The sequence below is a fragment of the Crinia signifera genome, unplaced genomic scaffold, assembly GCF_055691185.1.
Source record: "Crinia signifera unplaced genomic scaffold, ASM5569118v1 HAP2_SCAFFOLD_504, whole genome shotgun sequence".
NCBI classification, from domain to species: Eukaryota; Metazoa; Chordata; class Amphibia; order Anura; family Myobatrachidae; genus Crinia; species Crinia signifera.
The window spans coordinates 39,794-65,242 of record NW_028142397.1 but is presented as its reverse complement, the minus strand read 5'-3'; the positions used below and the strand labels follow the sequence as shown (position 1 = coordinate 65,242).

The following is a 25,449-nucleotide window of genomic DNA, read 5'->3' as shown; positions in this document are numbered from 1 at the left end:
GGCATGCTCTAGCACTGTAACATGGTATACTATGAACTGGTGACACTGTGGCACAATGCCCAATGCCCACATTCAGATTTAGTAGGAGCTGCTATCGCTGCTGCTTATATAGATGCAGCAGTGATAGCACTATTATGGTCATGCAGCAGGGGGCATCACTGCCGATGTGTAATGGATCAGAACCGCATCCTAGCACTCAGCATCGGATCATCTCCGATACCATCTGCCGGCTGTTTGATCTATGGGATCCCGAAAACTGACTACCCTGACAATCTCTGATGTCACTAATTACTGATCACACATTCCATGATGCCAGCAGCCTCACGTTCATCAATGTTTGCATCCATTAAGTCACCATCTGTTTTAGGGGGAGATTCTGTAAAGCAGAAATGCGGTAAAAACCCAGTTTTCGGGGTTTTTACCGCATTTCTATATGCTATATGCCCCCTCGGCAGTGCCAGCCCTGCGGAGGGAATCGCCCCTGCAGAAGCCTATGGGCTTCTTACCGCAGCGCTGTTTGAGGGATCCGTCAGGGATCCCTCCCAGCGTGCCCTGCGGCCGGTGCCGGGGTCTGCGCATGCGCAGATGCACTCCTGGGTCACAGACCCGGAAGTCCAGTGCCGGCACCGCATCGCAAGGGACAGCTCTTACCGCAAGAGCTGTCCCTTGCGTTAATAACGGCATATGTTACAGCATATGCCATTATTAATAATGCGGTAGCCGGCGATAATGGGCGTGGATGTTACAACATCCCGTCCTTAATAAGTGAAATGCTGCCTTGGAGATTATTAGACTTGAAGCTGCAATTACAGGCTGCGGCCACAAGGGGGAGAGTTGCACTTTAACATTGCCTGCTGACTGCAGTGTTTAGTGCAGTATGTGAAGGCTCAGAGGGGCTGGGATATTGTTTCTGATCTTTTATCCTTTATTATTTATTTATTTACAGTTTCTTATTTAGCGCAGCATATTCCATTGTGCTTTATCCTTTCTGGACGATCACAGAGGTGCATGTTTACCAGATGCAGTGCACAGGGGAATTGCTTACCACTTATAGACAATGACATGCATGTGATCATGTATGCAATATATGTATTGGATGGATCGCCCAGGGATTGGCTGCGGTGAATACAGCCAGGATGCAGGGAGGGCAGCTCCAAGAGCCGAAAACTGTAGAGGGCGCCGGCGTTTTCAGTCTCTGAAGCGGCGAGAGTGGACAGCCAATCAGAGCTCGTAGACCGGCAGATGCCATTAGTGATTGGCTGCAGGACCGCAAGCTCCGGTTGGTTCATGAACTTAGGGCATGGTGTGTACTTGGCACTACTATGCATAATGTGCAACTGGCAATACTGGGGGCATAATGTGCAATTGGCACTACTGGGGCATAATGTGTAAATTGAACTACTGGAGGCATTATGTGTGTAAGGGCATTATGTGTGTAAGAGGCACTATAACTTTCGGGTTCCTGTTCTATTTCTGGTGCCAATTTTGTGATTGCAGATGGGATGGCAGCATTGGTATAGTAAATGCCAGCATCCTGACCGCCGGGCTGTTAACCACACAGCGCAGGACGCGAAGACCCTCTGGCCGGGACAGGCGGCGGCATCAGCGTTGGCCCCGGCATGACCCAAAGCCCCTGCCGCATCACTGGCACTGGGTAGGGAATATAGATTGTAAGGGACTGATGTGAATGTTCAACTATACTCTTTAAAGTGGTGCGGAATATGTGTTCCCTATATAAGAAACTAATTAATAATAATAATAATATGTATACCAGGCCAATAACGCTGATTCTGATATACAGTAATAATCCATATGTTATAGGTGATTGTGTGATGTGCAGCAGTATAACTGTGAGTGTGAGTGGATTCCGGAGCAAGCGCAGTACTCCGGATTCATTATAAACACATCCCTCTAGTGGTCACTGGTGGTATCTCACCTCAAAAAAGGTTAGGCGAATTTAAGCCTTTTATATATAGTGAGGTGAATTTTGGTACTTACAGCTTCAAAGAAGCTTTAGGAGTCCAATAAAATAGGGTGATTTTTTTTCAAATATTTTTTGGGGGTCGGTGTGGTTATTTCATGCCTACGGGAGTCCTAGAGGGAAAATGAAGGTGGTCAGTGACAGCAAGCAGAGGCATTACTAGGGGGGTGCAGACCACACCTGGATATCACTCCTACAGTGGGGGGCACCAAAATGCTGTTTTCTCCTCCCCCTCACTGACTAGGAGCCGGGTGCTGCATTGTGATATTATCATGCAGTGTAGGAGCCAGCACTGTAGAGAGCCTCCGAGGAGCATCCCAGCATCTCCCGGAATACTGGGCTCACCCCCAAAGTGATAAAAATGGTGTAGCTACCATAAGTGCAGGGAGTGCAGCTGCTATGGGGACCAGAACTGAGAGGCGCCACCTTCCCTGTCACAGTTACATGTGTTATATACAGGGGTGTAGCTACCATAAGTGCAGATATTGCAGTTGCTATGGGGCCCAGAGCCGAGAGGGGCCACCTTCCCTGTCACAGTTACATGTGTTATATACAGGGACATAGCTACCATAGGTGCCGCTGCTATGGGGCCTGGAGCTGAGATGGCCAACCTTCCATTTCACAGTTACTGAACATGTGTTATTCAACTTAATTTGTACAAGGACGCATTTAACTACCTTGAGCCCAGTGCTGGTTTCAGAAATACAAGGGGACCCCAACAATTTCTTCCCCTGTATTTTTGCAACGAGGACCGTCTCAAAGAGCATCTATTTACCACTGCTCTGCTCCCTGCCTGGCTCAACAGAGCAGCGCCAGCTAGGGAGGGCTCCCAATTGCCCCACCACCACCACAAAACACTGCTGGCAGGACTGTCCCCAATGCTGGACTGTCCACAAAAATGTGTGAATGCCTGCCACCCTTCTGCCTTCTGACATAAGCCGCCAGCCCCCGGCAAGCAGGTGCCTGCCTCCATTCACATGGGGACACCCAGGAAACGCATTTTTGTGTGAATGCCCAGGATACACAGGCATTTCCTCTGCCTCCATCACCCGCCCCCCCCCCCCCCATACGAGCACCCCAGAGACTATGCAAATCTCCGTAGCTGCCTGCACAGAAGCCCTGTTTATGCGCATTAGCGAATATGCGCAAGTGCATTGCTTCAACATCAGTCCCCCATGCGAACATGCTGTAGACTGAGCAGACTAGAATCAGGCCCAATGTACATAAAGTAAAGGTGGCCATACACACGCAGATTTATCTGCAGATCTGTCTGGTTGGAATAAAAACATGGTTATCTATGAGAGCAAATGACAGTTGACCATTTGCTTGGAAAACTGACAAACTGTCACTCATCCATAACCAGGTTTTTGTTCCAACCAGCCAGATCTGAAGATAAATCTTACTAGTATATGGGCACCTTAATGGTTCCATCATTATATTACATTGGCACAGCCATCTGGCAGTCCCCTTAATAACTCTCACCCCCAAGTACACCATGATGGGTAATAGCTAACAAGCATGTAATAAATCCCCCCCTCAGTCCTTGTACTCTAGGTTGCAGCATAATCTGCCTATTGGCTAATCAGGTCTTCTGCCAGATATATTATTGTGCCCACATCCTGAAACCCTACGGCCTCGTTCAGCTAAAGCCCTTTGTTAATGTACAGTATACACCCTTGAAGTGCCCTCCTGGCAGTCTATTTCTATGACAAGGTCTCCTGGTCTGGTCTACGTGGTCTGAGCAGCGTTCTCCTACACTATTCCTGCGGTCAGTTGAGTGATAAGACAGATTAGCGGTGGTTTGTGATACAAGTAACAATGGGAAATGAGCATTACATACTTGGCATTCCATGTCGACTGGTGGTTTCAGATTTCAGCTACTTAGACCCCATGACCAATTAATAAAATGTCTGCAAGTAAGACCCAGCATGGACTTGTCACGTATTTCCTCTGATAATTAACCAAAGTCAATAACACTCCAGACCAGATTATATGGATCTCGCTTAATGAGGCCATGTGTCACTCACAATGTATATGTTGTCTGAGCTATATATAAGGACCCGGCTGACAGAGAGATCTAAACATTGCTGCAAGCAACACAGACTTCTGACTTCCAGAAACCAACATGGTGCTTTCCGACAGTGAGAAGACCGCCATCACTTCCCTTTGGGGGAAGATTGCTCCGGAGTCCAACAAACTGGGGGCGGAGGCTATGGAAAGGTAATTACTGGAGCACATGGGTAGAGAACCAACTGGGACTGAGGTTACAGGAGATAATACACTAGGTTGAATGCTATTGGTTGGAACTACATGGACTATAGGACTATTGGCAGATAATGTGGGGGAGGTTTATCAAATCTGCTAAAGGTGGTAGCTGATTCATTTTATGTGTTTACTTGATAAATGATGGCTAGAAGCTTATTGATATCAACTTGCCCTCATTGTAAAGGTAGATAAACTACCCCATTGTACTGAAAGTGAAGTTAAATATATTAGGAGGGGGGGGGGGGAAGAAGTGATAAAGTTATTGATTAAAGAAGTGCTTGACTTAAGAGTTTAAACTGAATGTAATGTAATGAAATTAAGGCATTTTACTGTTACGATATTGTAGTAAGAAGTATTTATTTATATATATATATATATATATATATATACACACACACAGTATAATGTGACAAAGTATCACAGACACTGGAGATAAGATAAGTCTTGGTCTTTATTTTGTAGCAGGTAAACAGCATAGGCAAGCATTGCAGCATACAAAATGTCACAGCATAGTACAAATGTCACAGCATAGTACAAACTCCTCTGTATGCTCCAGTGGTAACTACTGTAGCCCACAACCCCATCCTATCACCTGGGCAGCTTTCCACCATCATGAGCAATGACCTCCTTCCCTGGAAACACTTAAGGCCCCCATACTCTAGCCGATTTTGGCCAGATCAGTCGGATCTGGCCGAAATCGGACCAAAATCAGCTAGTTTTGATGTCCCCTCAGATCCGATGCGCGGTCCCGTGCGCATCGGATCTGCGTCGGGTGGTCGGACCTGCTGCACGTCCAAACACCTGACTTGAGACCTAGTGGGGCGGCGCGGCGGTGGAGGGAGCAGAGGAGGCTGGGGACGCTGCGGGGGACACAGGCGGCATAGAGCCGGGCAGGGGGAGCCGGGAGCTGTCAGTACTGAATAAAAAAAAAAAGCCCATACAATGAATAGGCGGCCTGTGATTGGTTGAGCGCTCTTTTAGCCAGTCAGCAATTGGCTGAGAGAGCGCTCAGCCAATCACAGGCTGCCCATTCATTGTATATTCATTGCAGCGTCCCCAGCCCCCCCTGCTCCCACCAGCAGCCCTGCTCTGTAGCCCCCCCCCCCCCCCCTGCTCCCTGGGTTTTTTACATGTGATAAATCGAGACGATTTATCACATGTAAAAAATGGCACATCAAGTGCCAATCTAATCAAGCTCCCCCGGGGAGCAGCCGGGGAAGCTCAGGAGGAAGTCGGGGGCGACTTGTCGCCCTAGTGTATGGGGGCCTTTAGATTAGGAAAACACAGGTTCTGCTAATCAGATCAACCCTGATCACATCAGTCATCCCGCTGCTGCAGCTCTAAAACCTGGACAGGATCCTCCACATTACCTTCATGTGGGGGGTATGCTTCCCTACCACAATTTATGGGGCACACATATCAATTACATTTAAAGAAAATCTACACTGCAGCAGTTTATTTTGAATGGCAGCCATCACCACAATACCGTGAGTATGGGTCATTCAGTTGACTAATATTAGGTTGACATGCATTGGATCGACCCCTGAAGGTCAACATGGCTTAGGTTGACATGCCTAAGGTCGATAGGGTTGAAAGGTTGACAACAAGCATTAGGTCGTCAATGGCTAGGTCGACAGTCGACATGGGTTTTTACTTTTTTGTGCCGAATGTCACGGTTGACATGGATACAACTCGCCATAGGGGATAGTACCGCCTGTCAGCACATGTCACCTAAAAAAAAGTGAAAAATCCATGTCGACCTTATCACTGTCGACCTAGCCATTGTTGACCTAATGCTTGTGTCAATCCTCCAACCATTTTGAACTTAGTCATATTAACCTATTTCATGTGCCGATCTACGCCATGTCAACCTTCAGTGGTCGACCCAATGCTGTCGACCTTATATGTTTCGACCTTACGACCGTATACCGATACCGTCTAGGCAATAAATATTTTAATAATATTAATTTTAATGGACAAGGGGTATTGTGCAGTATAATGTGACATATGTATAATGTATAATAAAAATTCACAGTCTGGAACATGATCCTGAGTGGAGGTGGTGGGCCCCCCACGTAGTGGGGCCCAATGGGAGTTTCCCCTGTGACCCAATCCACCCCTGCCTGTGTCATCTGACACTTTCAAACGTCTGTAACAAAAAAGTCTGTTCTGACGTTGTGAAGTCTTGATCTATGGCAGGCATTCCCAACCACGGTCCTCAAGGCACACCAACAGTACAGGTTTTAGGGATATCAGGCATAAGCACAGGTGACTTAATTAGTACCTGATTGATTCTGATTAATCCGTCTGTGCTGAAGCCTGGATATCACTAAAACCTGCACTGTTAGTGTGCCTTGGGGACTGTGGTTGGGAATGCCTGATCTATGGACTGCGGTTCTCAGCAGCCTGAAATTTTAAAGAGGCAATCATTGAAAAGACAAAACCATCCTGGTATTACCATTTTATATGATCACCACTTTTAAAGTACTGGCTTACTCCTCTGTTTATATGCAAAAAAGAGGGAAGGGAAAAGGGGAGAGGCCGAGGGCACTGGGCTATAATGACGGAGGGTAAGAAGGCATACTCCAATCAATGTGATAAAATATAATTGGATATAATAGAATTGTGGAGGTGCTCCCAGGGAGTAGGGTAATCGTAGTCAAAAGGGTTAGATATCCAAGAGAGGATATCGAAAAAAGACTCCCGGGTGGGGCACAGCCTTCTAATGAGAATGGATAACTGTTAATACAAACTTTATTAGTTAAAACATGGCCCTAATTAAGGGTCAAGAGAAAACAAAAGACAAAGACAAACAGATAACACTAATGGACAATATACATGAGAAAGTAGTGAAATATTATTTCAAAGTATATCTGTCTGGGGATTCAATGGAGAAAACACTCCAATCAGTCACGGTATGTACATATACACATATGGAATCCTAATAGACAGTAAAAAACCTCAAATACCAATTTATATTGGAAATAAATGTCAAAATTAGCTAGATTCAGTTAGTACTTGTATTTCCTGTAAGTGACAGAATTGTCTGGACTGAGTAGGTCAGATTAGCTGGTCGATAGCAATATGATATAGATATAGAGACACCTGAGTATGGGTATGCTAAGGGAGTCGCTGCTGCCTGTGCATGTGACGTTAATCAGTGAATGCGCAGTTGAGCGGACTCCGAGAGCGTCACAGGTGTCAGAATATAGAAAAGGGAGTTTCTGCTGTTTCCAGGGGTGAGCTGTCTGGCTCTGTTATACAAAGTACAGCGCAGAGTCGGATCCAGGGTCCCCCAGAAATGAGAGAACCCTGAATATAAATAGAGTATAAGGTACCCCTTCACCCTGTCCCTGGTGTTTGCTGCTATCCTCTGTGTACAGAATTATCTGTAGTGAACAGAAGTTGAGCGATACCACCCGGGTGGTGAAGTGTAGAAGGAAGTCAAGTTTGCACATGGATGGGTGGTAGCACGGTTGCTTGTGCAAGACACAATAAGATCAGGGACAGTTTTATAAAGAGAAGGATGTCCAGGGATCTTGGGCTAATGGTACTGATATAAATATTCAAATTATAGTAGCCAGAACAGGTGTAATAGTTAGTGCAGATGGTAATTCTGGCATGAGACGATAACAATCAAAAATTCAATAGAGTTTGCAAGTGACTGCAATTTTTCATAACAATTCAATTAATGCCACATAGAGTTATATAGGGTAATAGTAACTTGGGCAAATCTAACTAAATTAGCGAAAATTGGCAGTCTGTTCTTTGCACTATGTAATAATAATAATACAAGATTAGCGGATGGTGTGGAAGACAATAATTATAAGTTCAGTGTGAAAATTCATTTAATGCTATAGGTAATTGGATTAATGCGCTGCACAATAGTTATCAAATTCACCAAAGTGTGAGATGTCTGCAATGGTGGGTTAATAATCAATGTGTCATAATTTAGCTGTAATTGGTTACACTAAAAAAAATGTAACAAAAAACACAAGTTAATACAATGCTATATTCAGCGCAAGAAACACAAGTAAATCCAATGTTAATTTCGGCGCTAAGATTTAAACATGCAGTAAGGTGATTACCACAGCCCAACAGTCAGAAATTCAATAGAGGTAGCAGGTGACTGCAATTTTTGTAACAATTTAATTAATGCCACATAGGATTATGTAGGATAATAGTAATTTGGGCAGATATAACCAAATTAACGAAAATTAGCAGTCATGATAGATACCAACAGTACAGATCGTTAGATACGGACTGCTGATTAGAACTGTAGGTAATGTTCCTTGCACTATGTAATAAAAATACAAGATTTAGAAGTGTAACAAACAGCAATTATAGGTTCCGTGTGAAGATTCATTTAATACCACAGATAATTAGATTAATGCGCTGCACAATAGCTAACAAGTTCATCAAAGTGTGACTACCTACAATGATGGGTTAATAATCAATGTGTTATAGTAGAGCTGTAATTAGTTACACTGGAGAAATGTAACAAGAAATAGCAAGTAAATACAATGCTGTATTCAGCGCAAGAGACACAGGTAAATATAATGTTAATTTCAGCGCTAGAGTTTAGACATGCACTAAGGTGATTACCACAGCCCTTCCTGAATAAAGCGTCCTGCAATATTATATAGGTGATAACAATTAAGTAAGCACAAATAATTAGGCAAGTACGAATTACACAGTATGATAGGGCTGAAATGCATATACTAAATTCAGCAAGCAGATGATATTGCGCTATAAGATAATACCAAGGTTCTATACACAGTAAGAATAGATAATCAGCGCAGGTAATCAGTTAGTTGCCACTGGGGCTGATACACTCACGGCACTTGGACCTGCAGTAGTCGCGTTGTAGGTAATCCAACCAGTCTGACAGGTGCATACAGACAGGGAAAAGGCACTGTGATAGGGAGAGCTCAGGTACAGCCAGGAGAGACGTATGCCTCTATCTCTTACAGATGTCGGGATCCCATTGTTATGTGTAGTAGAGGGAGCCGGCGCTGTGTGCTCTGTGAGCGCTGGAGTCCGGGTGCCCGACAGTCAGTGTGTCGACACTTGTTTTTCCCTGTCTGTATGCACCTGTCAGACTGGTTGGATTACCTACAACGCGACTACTGTAGGAGCCGGACTGGAGGCAAAGCCTGGGGGTAGGCTCCCCTGACAGGGTTTGTAGGGAGCTGACTAGCAGTTAGTCATAGGAGGAGTGCTTAAGGAGAGGGTCATAGGGGGAGGGGCTTAACGGGGTGTTGGAGGGGTTTATAAGCAGGGTTCAGGCAGGAAATAGGGGTCACTGGGAGATTTTCTCAACAGCTAAGCAGCGTGACATCTCCCATGGCTTCCCCAGGCAACGCTGATGCGGAGGTATCCGCTGCGCTTGCTGCCCTCAGGGAGGCAGCTGGCACCAGAGGGACTGAGTGGCTGCAGCAGCAGATGTCAGGTCTGCTGGGGGGACTGGGAGCAGCAACGCAGGAGGCTGCTCCAGCGGGTGCACGGCCTCGGAGGTCCAGGCCTCCGGAGCGCTTTAGCCCATCTGTGTCCCCCAGGGTTCAGCGCCGTTCACGGAGCCCCGTTAGGGACCCTCCAGGCCAGGCTGCGGGCCGGGCACCTTCCGCCCGCAGGACCAGGTCTGGGAGGAATCCAACCAGCAGGCGGAACCCTCCGCGCGGGGGGGATCCCCCCCACGTGCAAGAAGATCCGGCATTGCGTGGTACTGGACCTGGTGCGGTGGGGCATGCGGGGCATGCTGCTGCCCAGCGCGGGGTGAGTCGTGCCAGGGGGCAGAAGTACAGGCTGAGGACCGCAGGCCTGGTACACGGAGCGAGAGGCGCACAGCTGGCTCCGCCTCCAACGAGGTCACGCCGGCTGGTGCTGTACCTGAGGGTCGGGATGACAGGAGAAGAGAGATGGCAGCGTCAGCAGATGATGGAGAAATACCTGGTCCTTCCTCATTGGCTGGAGTTCGTCAGGACACTGGACCTGCGGCTGCTGGGTTCACAGCCCCCAGGCAGCCTGGTGAGTCTGTCTCTATGTCTGTTAATGCTTTAGCGCAGAGTCAGGGGGGGGGAGGGTTAGCCCTCCAAGGGGAAATGAGTAGAGGTTTTACTGAATTATTGAGTGGTTTTGCAGATTGGTTGGTGGGTTTGCGGCAGGGGGCGGGGCCGTCCCCGGCGGCAGCATGGGTGCCGCAGAATGCGGGCACACCAGCTAGCATTAGTGTGTCAGTCAGTAATAGTGTGCCGGTTAGCAGTGGGGTGCCGGTTAGCAGTGGGGTGCCGGTGAGCAGCGGGGTGCCGGTACCCGGCGGTGAGCAAAGTAGCAGTAGTGCAGGGGCAGAAGGGGGCAGTGTTGGGACGCAGGAGGAGAGTGGAAGGCTCAGTGACACTGCAAAAGGGGAGGTGTATGTATGCTTTGAGGGGCCATTGGGGGCCCACCTGAAGCAGGAGGTGAGGGAGAAGATTTGGAAAGGGGAATACGTTGATATATTTTCATTGCTCCCTTTAGAGCGTTTTAATCTGGATAGGCCCCGTAAGGAGGAAAAGAAGGAGGAGGAGGAACGGCGGCGGTATCGGCTGATACCGCGGTCATTCACGAACTGGCTCCAAGCATTTGCTATTTTAGCTAGTGTGATTGGGGAGAAGGCACCTGACAATTGTTCAGGCTTGTTTTGTTACATGGATGCGATAGGAGAGGCATACCGTGTGTATGGGGGCTTGGCTTGGCTCAGGTACGATGAGCAGTTTAGGCAGAGGAAGGCTGTTCGCCCTAACATACGTTGGGACCATAAGGATATTGCTTTATGGTTAAAGGTGACGGCTCCCACAAAAAGTGGGCAGCCCTTTCGTGGGGACGGGGGGGGGGCGAGGGAGGCCACAAATGGGACGGCCATGCAGAAGGGACTCTGCAATGCCTTTAATGACGGGTCATGTCGTTTTGGGGCAAAATGCAAATTTAAACATGAATGTTCCTCGTGTGGAGGGACCCATGGTGCAAATAAATGCTTCAGAGGGAAGTCACGGGACGGTAATTCAAAAGGGGGAGACACCGGTTCGGCTGGAAAGGATGCTGGGCTATCTGCGTAGGTATCCTGACCAGCAGACAGCCGTGTTGTTGGAGGAGGGGTTTAGGGAAGGTTTTAAGATACCTTCCGACGTGCAGGTTTCAGGGGGCTTGAGGAGGAATTTGAAGTCTGCAAGGGAGCATCCAGAGGTGGTGCAGGATAAACTGCGTAAGGAGGTGCAGCTGGGTCGTATGGCTGGACCTTTTGGGTCGGCACCATGGCCAGATTTGATAGTCTCTCCATTGGGGGTGGTGCCAAAAAAGGAGGCGAACAAGTTTCGTCTTATACACCATTTATCTTTTCCAAAAGGGGCGTCGGTCAATGATGGCATTGACCCTGACATCTGCTCGGTGGTTTATACATCGTTTGACGCGGCTGTTCAGTGGGTGAAGCGGTTTGGGAAAGGGGCCAGATTGGCAAAGACTGATATTGAATCGGCATTCCGTTTGCTGCCGGTTCACCCAACCAGTTTGCGTTTGTTGGGTTGTTGTTGGGATGGGGAGTTTTTTGTTGATCGTTGTTTACCGATGGGTTGTTCTTTGCATGTGCTTATTTTGAGGCCTTTAGTTCTTTTTTGGAGTGGGTGGTTAAGGATGTCTCTGGGTGTAGTTCAGTTATTCATTACCTAGATGACTTCTTATGTATTGGTCCCGGGGGGACTGGAGTATGTGACTTATTGTTGAGGACTGTTGAAAGGGTGTCGGCAGACTTTGGGGTCCCGCTTGCTCCAGGTAAGACGGAGGGCCCTGCGACTGTGATCAGTTTTTTGGGTATTGTCATTGATACCGAGAATATGGAGTGCCGCTTGCCTGAGGAGAAATTGCTGGGTTTGAAGGCCGAGGTAGGGAGGGCATTGCTGTTGAAGAAGATTAGATTGCGGGAATTGCAATCCTTGCTGGGCAAATTGAATTTTGCGTGTCGCATTATGCCTATGGGCCGCATTTTCAGCAGGAGGCTGGCAGCAGCGACAGCAGGGGTGGTTCTTCCTCATCATTTTGTCAGATTATGTAGTGAGTTGAAAGGGGACTTGCGGGTGTGGGCAACTTTTTTGGAAGCTTTTAACGGCAGAGCTTTGTGGATGTCAGACACATGCGTCGCTACTGAGCTAGACCTTTTCACAGACGCGGCCGGGAGTGGTGGGTTCGGGGCATATTGCCAGGGACATTGGTGTGTAGGCCGGTGGCCGGAGTCTTGGGTGCAGAGAGGCATGGTTAAAAACTTGGCATTGTTGGAGTTGTTTCCTATCTTGGTAGCAGTAGTTGTTTGGGGGGAGCTATTCCGCAATAGGAAGATTTGTTTTCACTGCGATAATTTGGGGGTTGTCATGGCTATTAACCAATTGTCGGCATCTTCACCGTCAGTGGTCACTATTTTGCAGCAGTTAGTATTGGAATGTCTGGCTTTGAATTTGTGGGTTGTGGCTAGGCACGTTCCCGGTGTCTCTAACGGCATTGCGGATGCTTTATCTCGTTCACAGTGGGAGCGTTTTCGGGAGTTGGCACCAGAGGCGGACAGGGAGGGGACCGGGTTCCCGAGTCGGCTCTGGGCTCTGCTGGACGGGTAGTCGATCAGCTCATCAGGGAATCCTTGGCCCCGAATACATGGTCGGCATACAATCAGGAATGGCGGAGCTGGTTAGAATGGCGTGAGGTAGTAGGTCTGAAGGAGGATGATGATGAGTTGGCTGTCTTGCTATATATAGGCCATTGTAAGGAGATTGGTTGGTCAGTGGCAAAAATCACGCGCTGCATGGCGGGCTTGGCTTTTGGGTTTCGTGCAGGCGGCAGGCCTGACGTCACTAAGAATTTCCTGATTGCGCAGGCTTTAAAAGGTTGGAGGAGAGGTCATGTCGTACAGGATCAGAGAAGGCCGGTGTCTTTCCAGTTGTTACAGAATATGGGCATGAAGTTAGGGGAGGTCTGTAGTTCCAATTTCGAGGAAAGGTTGTTTGGGGTAGCTTTTTCGCTTGCCTTCTTCGGGGCACTGCGGATTGGGGAGCTCGTGAGTCCAAGCGTGTCCAGGCCCGGGGGCTTGTTAGAGGAGGATGTGGATTTATACTCTGATAGGGTGGAGCTAGTGGTGAGGAGGTCTAAGACGGATCAGTTAGGGAGGGGGAAGAAGGTAGTTCTCTTCTCTGTACCAGGCTCAGATATGTGCCCGGTGGCACGGCTGAGGATATTTAAGGAGGTCAGAGTGGGCAGGGAAAGGGATCCTTTGCTGATGCATGCGAATGGATCCTTTTTATCACGGTTTCAGTTCACAAGTGTGTTTAGAGCAGTCCTGCGGACGTTGGGCCTCAAGGGGGAGGAATACGCGGGTCACTCTTTCCGCATTGGGGCCGCAACTGAGGCTGCTAGAATGGGATTTGGGGATGAGTTGATTAAGCGTATTGGGCGGTGGGAATCGTCTCGCTTTCGGTCTTATGTTCGTTTAGGGGATTGTTGAGGTTGACCGTGTTTTTTCTGTTTTAGGGCAGCCTCCGTGCCTGATTTGGATTTTAGGACATTCATATGTCTTTTGGGGAGCTTTACGGGCTGATGTCAGACCGAACGGCCGCCAGCTGGGTTTGGATAGAGAGGAGGCAGTGGTTCGCTGGCTGGGAAAACGCGGTATGGTATGGAGTGGAGTGCTGCAGGAATTTCACCGTTTTGTTCGGCTCGATAGGGTTCCCGACATATTAGTTCTGCATGTGGGCGGGAATGACCTTGGGAGCAGACCATTTAGGGAGTTGATACGGGATATCAAGTTTGATCTCCTACGGTTATGGGCAATGTTTCCGGAATTAATCACGGTTTGGTCAGACATCGTGCCACGCCATTATTGGAGGGATGCGAGGTCGGCTGACAAGCTCAATAAGGCACGGATTAAAGTTAACAGGGCGATTGGGCATTTTATGGCCAGGAACGGGGCTGTTGTGGTGAGGCACAGGGAACTTGAGTCTGGTGCCGGGGCATTTTGGAGAGGTGACGGTGTGCACCTGAATGCTGTGGGGATAGATGTTTGGTCTTTGGGACTACAAGAGGGAATAGAAACAGCGTTCCGGATGTGGGGGGGGGCGCACGGGGTTAAGGGTTTAACCTCGTGCTTTGTGGCGGAGGGGGGTCCTCGAGGTTGGTGGCATTGAGGCTTAATTATGCGGCGGGGAGGGCCCCATGAGGGGGCTGGACTCCCCTGGGTGAGGTTAATTAATGAGCACTGGGTGTGTACAATTGGTGCCCTCGAGCCAATCGCTATCGGCTGGGGGTAAGAGCTCCTGGAAGTGCTTAGAGGTGTGGATATATATTTATTGAGGGCCTCGGGGACCACCTTCCGTGGGAATGTTTTTGGATTATTGTTTAAAATTGTATTGTTTCAATAAAGATGGCTGCTGTGGCCAATTTTAACCAACAAGAGAGTTATGTCATTTGTGGGGGGGTAGTTGGGCACAGCGATTAGACAATACCCTGTCATGTAGGAGCCGGACTGGAGGCAAAGCCTGGGGGTAGGCTCCCCTGACAGGGTTTGTAGGGAGCTGACTAGCAGTTAGTCATAGGAGGAGTGCTTAAGGAGAGGGTCATAGGGGGAGGGGCTTAACGGGGTGTTGGAGGGGTTTATAAGCAGGGTTCAGGCAGGAAATAGGGGTCACTGGGGGATTTTCTCAACAGCTCCCACCCACCCTTCCCTATTTTTTATAGTTTAGGTAGAATATTTGATAGGATGTCTTTTTGTCACAGTGGCCTGTGCGGAGGGGGGTCCTCGAGGTTGGTGGCATTGAGGCTTAATTATGCGGCGGGGAGGGCCCCATGAGGGGGCTGGACTCCCCTGGGTGAGGTTAATTAATGAGCACTGGGTGTGTACAATTGGTGCCCTCGAGCCAATCGCTATCGGCTGGGGGTAAGAGCTCCTGGAAGTGCTTAGAGGTGTGGATATATATTTATTGAGGGCCTCGGGGACCACCTTCCGTGGGAATGTTTTTGGATTATTGTTTAAAATTGTATTGTTTCAATAAAGATGGCTGCTGTGGCCAATTTTATCCAACAAGAGAGTTATGTCATTTGTGGGGGGGTAGTTGGGCACAGCGATTAGACAATACCCTGTCATGCAGGTCCAAGTGCCGTGAGCAATATCATCTGCTTGCTGAATTTAGTATTTTTTATTCAGGAAGGGCTGTGGTAATCACCTTAGTGCATGTCTAAACTGTAGCGCTGAAATTAACATTATATTTACCTGTGTCTCTTGCGCTGAATACAGCATTGTATTTACTTGCTATTTCTTGTTACATTTCTCCAGTGTAACTAATTACAGCTCTACTATAACACATTGATTATTAACCCATCATTGTAGGTAGTCACACTTTGATGAACTTGTTAGCTATTGTGCAGCGCATTAATCTAATTATCTGTGGTATTAAATGAATCTTCACACGGAACCTATAATTGCTGTTTGTTACACTTCTAAATCTTGTATTTTTATTACATAGTGCAAGGAACATTACCTACAGTTCTAATCAGCAGTCCCTATCTACTGTTGGTATCTATCATGACTGCTAATTTTCGTTAATTTGGTTATATCTGCCCAAATTACTATTATCCTACATAATCCTATGTGGCATTAATTAAATTGTTACAAAAATTGCAGTCACCTGCTACCTCTATTGAATTTCTGACTGTTGGGCTGTGGTAATCACCTTACTGCATGTTTAAATCTTAGCGCCGAAATTAACATTGGATTTACTTGTGTTTCTTGCGCTGAATATAGCATTGTATTAACTTGTGTTTTTTGTTACATTTTTTTTAGTGTAACCAATTACAGCTAAATTATGACACATTGATTATTAACCCACCATTGCAGACATCTCACACTTTGGTGAATTTGATAACTATTGTGCAGCGCATTAATCCAATTACCTATAGCATTAAATGAATTTTCACACTGAACTTATAATTATTGTCTTCCACACCATCCGCTAATCTTGTATTATTATTATTACACTAGGTGATTCATCGCGCCCTACGGGCGCTCTTCACACCGTCGTAAGGGGCTGCGCCCCCTTAATTTGTGAACATTTGCATATGAGAAAGATGGTTAGAATTGTATGAAAGATGCCTGTATTGCAACTTGAGTTATAGGTGAAATGTGTTAAATAGAGAGCATATGATGTGGAAGGGGGTGTGTATTGTTTTGTTTAATTAAAAAGCGGTTACAGAGTAAGATGTACATTGATAGTGTGGATGGTACAGTGACATTTGTGGGTGTGGGGGGGGCTGTGTGTGCGTGTTGTTTAGGTGTGTGTGTGCAATAGTATAGTAGGGTGTTTCTGAGTCAGTGGCTCCCCACTGGCGGAGGTCACAACACAGGAAAACAGGAGGCTGGGTAGTGATAGGGGTGTGTGGGCATAAGGGGGACTAAAGAGAAGGGTGGGAGATACTGTGCAGCTTCTGCCAGTGGGTGAGGGTCCAGCGTGGCAGTACAGGAGTACAGGATGGTGGCCCTTAGTCAGTGTCTCCTCCTACTGGGTGGGAGTTCGGGTGCATGAGAGCAGGAGGCTGGGCTATGAGGCATGATAGGGGCATGTGGGCAAAACAGCGTCAGCGACTCCCCAGTAGTGGAAGTTACGGTTCAGGAGAGCAGGAAGCTGGGTAGTGATAGGGGTGTGTGAGTATACGGGGGACTAAAGAGGGGCTTAGGGGTGCCGTGAATTGCGGGAGGGGCGCGGGGGTGCCGTGAATCAAGGGAGGGGGGGGCACAGGTGTCGGCGAATCGCGGGAGAGGGCGGGGGTCCGCAAAGTGTGGGAGGGGGCGTGAATTGCGCGAGGGGGGGTTGCGAATCGCGGGAGGGGGGTGCGCGGGGGGTCCGTGAATTGCGGGAGGGGGGGGCACGGGGCGCGATGAATCACCTAGTTGGTTATATATTCTTGTAGAAGGATGGTAGGATGTTGCTGTCATTCAGAATGCATTTACATAAACAGTAATAGTAGCAGTAAAAGGTCTGACTTAAAACACCTACAGTAAAACAGAACAGGTGTTATATATTATACAAAGAATTGGTTGATGATGTGTAGGTTGACGTGCATATAGTTCATAGTTGTCACTGGAAAAAAATTGCTAAAAGAAAAAATCAACACAGAAAGTTCAACACATGTAAATGTTGACATAAGTGTGGCACTTCATCGGTGTCCATGTCGACACATGAGAATGAATATGAAAACATTCAAAAAAAGAAAAATAAATCTTCAAAAACTCATGTCAACCTTTTTCATTGTCGACCATAGCCGTGCCAGTGTTTTGCATGTGCCATTTAATCTTGGGGTTGCCGTGAATCGCGCGCAGGGGTGGGGGTGGAGGGAGGAGGTGAAGGGTGTCCGCGAATCGGGAGGAGGGGTCATGGGTGGATGCCGTGAATTGCGGGAGGGGGGGGTCGCGGGGGGGGTGCCGCGAATTGTGGGAGGGGGGGCGCGGGGGGTTGCAGTGAATCGCGGGGGCGGGGGGTTGCCGCAATGACAGGAGGGGGGGTCAGGGGCAGTGTTCCCTCTAAGCTGTGCGCACGTGCGCGCGCACACAACTCGATAAGCGTGCGCACAGACATTACAATAGAGCGCACAAAGCAACAGTGGTCCCTTTTTGCAGTTTTGGACTCAATTAATGTGTGTTTCACCCATTAACTACATTGTGTGCTGTGTTTTGAATGTTTAAATGTTTAATATCATTTTGAAGTAAAGTTAGCACAAATGCTGAACGTCATTTTCCAGTTAAAAACAAAAATTTAAATTTCCTTCCAAAGTTGCACAGCCAAAATCTTTTGCCGCACAAAGCCTTTGTGAAATTAGAGGGAACATTGGTCAGGGGTGGGGAATCGTGGTAGGGGGGGTCGTGGGGGGCACCGTGAACCGCGGGAGAGGGGGCCCGGGGGGTGGGCGCGAATCGTGGGAGGGGGTCGCGGGGTGCCGCGATTCGCAGGAGGGGGGTGTGTCACGGGGTGGGGCTGCGAATCGCGGGAGTCACCGGGGGTGCCGCGAATTGCGGGGGGTGTGCTGCAAATCGCGGGAGGGGGGGTCGCGGGGGGTGCCGCGAATCGCCACAAGAAAAAATCAACACAGAAAGTTCAACACATGTAAATGTTGACATAAGTGTGGTACTTCATCGGTGTCCATGTCGACACATGAGAATGAATATGAAAACATTCCAAAAAAGAAAAATAAATCTTCAAAAACTCATGTCAACCTTTTTCATTGTCGACCATAGCCGTGTCAGTGTTTTGCATGTGCCATTTAATCCTGGGGTTGCCGTGAATCGCGCGCGGGGGTGGGGGGGGGAGGGAGGAGGTGAGGGGTGTCCGCGAATCACGGGAGGAGGGGTCGTGGGTGGATGCCGTGAATTGCGGGAGGGGGGGTCGCGGGGGGGGGGGTGTGTGGGTGCCGCGAATTGTGGGAGGGGGGGGGCACGGGGGGTTGCAGTGAATCGCGGGAGGGTGGGTGGCGGGGGAGTGGGGTTGCCGCAATGACAGGAGGGGGGGTCAGGGGCAGTGTTCCCTCTAAGCTGTGCGCACGTGCGCGCGCACACAACTCGATAAGCGTGCGCACAGACATTACAATAGAGCGCACAAAGCAACAGTGGTCCCTTTTTGCAGTTTTGGACTCAATTAATGTGTGTTTCACCCATTAACTACATTGTGTGCTGTGTTTTGAATGTTTAAATGTTTAATATCATTTTGAAGTAAAGTTAGCACAAATGCTGAACGTCATTTTCCAGTTAAAAACAAAAATTTAAATTTCCTTCCAAAGTTGCACAGCCAAAATCTTTTGCCGCACAAAGCCTTTGTGAAATTAGAGGGAACATTGGTCAGGGGTGGGGAATCGTGGTAGGGGGGGTCGTGGGGGGCACCGTGAACCGCGGGAGAGGGGGCCCGGGGGGTGGGCGCGAATCGTGGGAGGGGGTCGCGGGGTGCCGCGATTCGCAGGAGGGGGGTGTGTCACGGGGTGGGGCTGCGAATCGCGGGAGTCACCGGGGGTGCCGCGAATTGCGGGGGGTGTGCTGCAAATCGCGGGAGGGGGGTCGCGGGGGGTGCCGCGAATCGCCACAAGAAAAAATCAACACAGAAAGTTCAACACATGTAAATGTTGACATAAGTGTGGCACTTCATCGGTGTCCATGTCGACACATGAGAATGAATATGAAAACATTCCAAAAAAGAAAAATAAATCTTCAAAAACTCATGTCAACCTTTTTCATTGTCGACCATAGCCGTGCCAGTGTTTTGCATGTGCCATTTAATCCTGGGGTTGCCGTGAATCGCGCGCGGGGGTGGGGGGGGGAGGGAGGAGGTGAGGGGTGTCCGCGAATCACGGGAGGAGGGGTCGTGGGTGGATGCCGTGAATTGCGGGAGGGGGGGGGGGTGTGTGGGTGCCGCGAATTGTGGGAGGGGGGGGGCACGGGGGGTTGCAGTGAATCGCGGGAGGGTGGGTGGCGGGGGAGTGGGGTTGCCGCAATGACAGGAGGGGGGGTCAGGGGTGGGGAATCGCGGTAGGGGGGGTCGTGGGGGGCACCGTGAACCGCAGGAGGGGGGGCCCGGGGGGTTGGCACGAATCGTGGGAGCGGGGGTCGCGAGGTGCCGCGAATCGCAGGAGGGGGGGTGTGTCACGGGGTGGGGCCGCGAATCGCAGGAGTCACCGGGGGTGCCGCGAATTGCGGGGGGTGTGCTGCAAATCGCGGGAGGGGGGTCGCGGGGGTGCCGCGAATCGCCACAAGAAAAAATCAACACAGAAAGGTCAACACATGTAAATGTTGACATAAGTGTGGCACTTCATTGGTGTCCATGTCGACACATGAGAATGAATATGAAAACATTGAAAAAGTGAAAAATAAATCTTGTCAACCTTTTTCATTGTCGACCATAGCCATGTCAGTGTTTTGCATGTGGGGGGGGGGGGGGAGGTGCATACCTCCCAACATGACCCTCTCCAGGAGGGACACATTGCTCTGTTTCTGGACTTTCTTCTTAATTTATGGATTACCATCACCTGTGCTTAAACACCTTTCTTATCAATTACCCTGTTTAAAACAGGTGATGACAATCATAAATTAAGATGGAAGTCCACAACCCAGCGTTACAGCTCCAGACACACTTTGAGTGACAGATGTAGCCAAATATATAAGAGATAGTGCAAAGAACAGACTGCCAATTTTCGCTAATTTAGTTAGATTTGCCCAAGTTACTATTACCCTATATAACTCTATGTGGCATTAATTGAATTGTTATGAAAAATTGCAGTCACTTGCAAACTCTATTGAATTTTTGATTGTTATCGTCTCATGCCAGAATTACCATCTGCACTAACTATTACACCTGTTCTGGCTACTATAATTTGAATATTTATATCAGTACCATTAGCCCAAGATCCCTGGACATCCTTCTCTTTATAAAACTGTCCCTGATCTTATTGTGTCTTGCACAAGCAACCGTGCTACCACCCATCCATGTGCAAACTTGACTTCCTTCTACACTTCACCACCCGGGTGGTATCGCTCAACTTCTGTTCACTACAGATAATTCTGTACACAGAGGATAGCAGCAAACACCAGGGACAGGGTGAAGGGGTACCTTATACTCTATTTATATTCAGGGTTCTCTCATTTCTGGGGGACCCTGGATCCGACTCTGCGCTGTACTTTGTATAACAGAGCCAGACAGGTCACCCCTGGAAACAGCAGAAACTCCCTTTTCTATACTCTGACACCTGTGACGCTCTCGGAGTCCGCTCAACTGCGCATTCACTGATTAACGTCACATGCACAGGCAGCAGCGACTCCCTTAGCATATCCATACTCAGGTGTCTCTATATCTATATTATACTGTCATTGTCCAGTTACTCAGACCTATCCAGTCCAGACAGATTTGTCACTTACAGGAAATACGATTACTAACTGAATCTAGCTAATCTTGACATTATTCCCAATATATATTGGCATTTGAGGCTTTTTACTGTCTATTAGGATTCCATATGTGTATATGTACATACCGTGACTGATTGGAGTGTTTTCTCCATTGAATCCCCAGACAGATATACTTTGAAATAATATTTCACTACTTTCTCATGTATATTGTCCATTAGTGTTATCTGTTTGTCTTTGTCTTTTGTTTTCTCTTGACCCTTAATTAGGGCCATGTTTTAACTAATAAAGTTTGTATTAACAGTTATCCATTCTCATTAGAAGGCTGTGCCCCACCCGGGAGTCCTCTGTTTATATGTATGGCTGTGCAAACAATCCGTCACTGTGGAGTTTTGTGGCCTCTTTCAAATATTTAATCATGATGATGACATTAATCTGGACCAGGCCCTCTGTGTGTAAATTAGATTAAGATGTCACCAGATAAGACACAATTATTTCTGTATCTGGTAAACAATGCTCTGTCTTCGTGACTTGCCGAGCGGTACTGTTGCCCACCAGACACAATTGACCAAAGTCATTCTGTTTTTATCATTCCCAGGCTCTTTCAGAACCATCCCGAAACCAAGTCTTACTTCGGCAACTTCGATCTGACGCCTGGCTCTAAGGACCTCTTGACTCATGGAGGAAAAATCCTCAATGCTCTTGGAGAGGCGGCTAAAAACTTGGACAACCTGTCCAAGTACCAAGACCTCCACACCAACAAGCTTAAAGTCAACATTAACCATATGAAGGTGAGGAACACATATCTAGCTCTGTATTTCAGCATGAAATTGTCAACAAATAGGAATGAGTGAATCATTGATACCATTTTGGATAAAGATGCTCAAGTCAGGTCTTCTGTGTTGAGTCCAGGACAGGCACATAACTTTGCCCCAATGTGTGCCAATGGGCACTTGAAGGAGAGTTGCCTTCCAAGTCCTTAAATTCCAGTTTTCTTGCGCTAAGATCACATTTACCCTGGGAAATCTGTCCAAATTTACAGAATAAAAAAAAAAAAAATACCAGTGGGAACCCTGTAATAATGTTATCTTGAGATAGCATTACCTAGGCTTCACACCAGTTTCCCTTTTCCTGCACAGCCTATACTGCCTGCTGGCGGTGAAGGTTGATTTCAGTACTGGTCCCTGTGATCAGATATGTGGTTCTGATGGATACTTACCTCTAACCAGAGACCAGTGATCGGCGATGCGGTGAGGGCAATCGGTCCATTATATCATATAACTCAGTATTTAAGGGGTAGATATGTCAAACTGGAGAAAGAAAAAGTGAAGAAAGAAAGTACTAGCCATCCAGTGTCTCACTGCGATGTTACAGGCCATGTTTGAAAAAAATTAATTAGTAGCTAATTGGTTGGTACCATAGTTTTTGACAACAAAATAACAGAGAAAGGGTTGTGATATGTTCTACCTCTGCTCCTCTCCCCAGCTGCTGTGTGGCTACATCCAGGAGGTCTTGGCCTCAAACTTCCCCGGAGAATACGTGCAGGCGGCCTGGGAGAAGTTCCTCGGCGAGACTACGGCCATTTTGACCTCCACCTAATCTTCGAGGAGCAGAAGCCGGCTGAGATGTTTCCCCAAGTGAACGTAGCTCCTGTATCTCCAGTATGACTGCCGTTACTTGCTGTGAATGGTGACCCTACACCGTAACCCCGCCAGGGGCAGTTCTAGAATTGTTGGGTTCCAAAAGCAAAAAATATGCGGGGCCCCATCTAACGCATAAAAGGCGTAAACCTAATATACTGCAGCCTTGAAATAGAGTATATTCATTACATTAAATCAGGAGCAAACAGAATGAAAGTGGCAGCTGTCACGTTTGAGGATATCAATAAGATATATTATAAATATATGGGTGTAGTAGAACAATATAAGGGCCACAGGTCTTACATTGACTACGAGGGCACCACCAGCACTCCTCAGTCTATCCCTTGTCACTAGCCATTGAGCAGAATCCAGCTCCTGACCTGAGTTTATTCCTAACATAAGATGTATAACGATGTATTACTTTATTGTACCCTTAAGCTTAGCATTGGTCAGCATCTAAAGTAACCTGAAATAAAATGGTCAGATGTCATTTTCTGTGGCTTGGGGTCCAGTCACTGCCTTGTGTGGTTGCTTTATGTCTTGGAATAAGATTTACTTTTGAGAAAACTTCTGCCTTCTGCCTTGTAGACGTGGACCCATGAACAAATGTTTACAAGTACCAGCAGGCAGGGGCGTCGACAGGTTGTCCAGACCCCAGTAAAATGGAGGGGGCGTGGCCAATGGGTGGGGACGTGGACTCCTGGGCGTGACCACGCCCCAGTGGGAGGAAAAATTAAACTCAATTTGTGCGGGATGCAGGGTGCTGGCGGCAATGGCGTTGCACATAGTGGGGGTTATTTTGGTTCACTCTTTCTGAAAAATTCCTTCTTAGATGGCAAAACCATGTGCACTGCAGGTGGGGCAGATGTTACTTGTGCAGAGATAGTTAGATTTGGGTGGGGTTTTTCTTCAAAGTGAGATCTATATTGCAGTGTAAAAATAAAGCAGCCAGTATTTACCCTGCACAGAGACAAAATAACTCAGCCAAATCTAATTCTCACTGCACATGCCTCCCATCGATCCAATGTCACTGTCTATGTCAGGGATGAGGAACCTTCAGCCCTCCAGCTGTTGTTAAACTGCACATCCCAGCATGCCCTGCAACAGGTTTAGCATGGTCAAATAGTAAAAATGTAGCAGGGAATACTGGGATGTATAGTTCAACAACAGCTGGAGGGCCGAAGGTTCCCCATCCCTGGTCTATGTCAACGCGGTCAACCAAGTATAGACGTCTAACCAGAAGCTATCGACCTCTAGTGGTCGACCATGATGGTATTGTTGACCTCGGCCCCATTGATCCGCTAATCCATAACCCCAAGTGGGACCCTATAGCTCTACTAATCTAGATGTTTTAGTAAATTTGGCCAGATTGCGTTTCCCATTGTACAGTAAGTATTGGAACAGTGATCTGGTCACTAAAAAAAAAGTAAATTAAAGAGTTTGGAGCAGTATTCAGGCAATAATAAAATAATGTGAAAGTTGTGCAAAACACACAATTTTCCCACATTATTTTAAGAAAATGTTTAATATATTGGCCCCTTAGATCCCGCATTTTTTACTGTATTTCACTATGATCCAGCCTTTACCATCAACTCCTGTAATCTGTCCAGACCTCGGTTCCTTGTGTTCATGACACTCTCTGATGTCGCTTAGAGGTGACTTTACTTGAACAAGCTATAGCCTGTGGCGTAGCTACGTTTTGGGCGCCCCCCCGCCGCCGCCCCGTCGAGCACCCCCCCCGGCCGCCCAGTCGCCTATGCTAACCCCCTCCTCCTCCCCCGCAGTCTTACCTATCGCGCTGGTCCCGGCGGCTTCGTCCGTTCATCTGCTGAGGACCACCACAAAATGGCCGCCCCCGTACAGCAGACAGTTTCAGAGAACAGTTTGCTATATGGGGGCGGCCATTTTGTTGTGGTCCTCATCAGAAGAACGGAGCCGCCGGGACCAGCAAGATACGTAAGTCTGCGGGGGATTGGGGGGTAGGTAACTATAGCACCGCAGCCCCCGGCGCCCCCACATGCACAGCGCCCCCCCGCGGTGGCGGGGGCTGCGGTGCTATAGTTACGCCCCTGGCTATAGCCATTAAATCCCCATCAATTCCAACTACTTATAAAACGTCTTGTTGCTCCAAACTTTTCCTGAACCATTTTGAGTCCTGGCTCCAGAGATCTATGCACCCATGGAGGGAATATCAATAATGCCCCTGTAGAAGCACTAGAGGGCCTGGGTTCCCTCGCAGAGAATCCGTCCGGCCTCCCAGACCTGCACACAAACCACCTGAGGCTGCAGATATGATCAAGGTGTTACAGCATACCTCCCAACAGTCCCGATTTTAGCGGGACAGTCCCGATTATCAGGGCCTGTCCCGCTGTCCCACCCGCGGGCGGCAGTGTCCCGCGGTGTGGGGGGGCTGTTGGGAGTCCCCCCTGTCAGCTGCTAAGCAGCGGGGAATAAATGCAGTGCGCATGGGCATAGCGTCTATTCCCGCAGCCAGGGGGCTAGGGGCATGGCTAGAAGCTCACAGAGCCTCTTGGTCATGCCCCCATAGCGGCAAAATGGGGGCGTGGCCTCGCGGGAGAGCCGCGAGTATAGGCCACGCTCCCAAATTAGGCCACGCCCCCGAA

General features: G+C 48.3%; 1 protein-coding gene across 1 annotated transcript; it reads left to right on the top strand.

The window, feature by feature from the left end:
* The first annotated feature begins 3,317 nt into the window (after positions 1 to 3,317).
* Positions 3,318 to 23,272, top strand: LOC146055584 (hemoglobin heart muscle subunit alpha-type-like). The gene is made up of 3 exons (XM_083168301.1): positions 3,318 to 4,201; positions 21,784 to 21,976; positions 22,671 to 23,272. The coding sequence occupies exons 1-3, from the start codon at positions 4,107 to 4,109 to the stop codon at positions 22,782 to 22,784; spliced, it is 402 nt and encodes a 133-aa protein (XP_083024427.1). The 5' UTR covers positions 3,318 to 4,106; the 3' UTR covers positions 22,785 to 23,272.
* The last annotated feature ends 2,177 nt before the right edge of the window (positions 23,273 to 25,449 follow it).

Bases quoted from the DNA above. Each gene is read 5' to 3' on its own strand.
- LOC146055584 (XM_083168301.1), top strand. From the start codon at position 4,107: ATGGTGCTTTCCGACAGTGAGAAGACCGCCATCACTTCCCTTTGGGGG. The intron at 4,202-21,783 runs GTAATTACTGGA...TATCATTCCCAG, and splicing joins GGGGCGGAGGCTATGGAAAG to GCTCTTTCAGAACCATCCCG. The intron at 21,977-22,670 runs GTGAGGAACACA...TCCTCTCCCCAG, and splicing joins TCAACATTAACCATATGAAG to CTGCTGTGTGGCTACATCCA.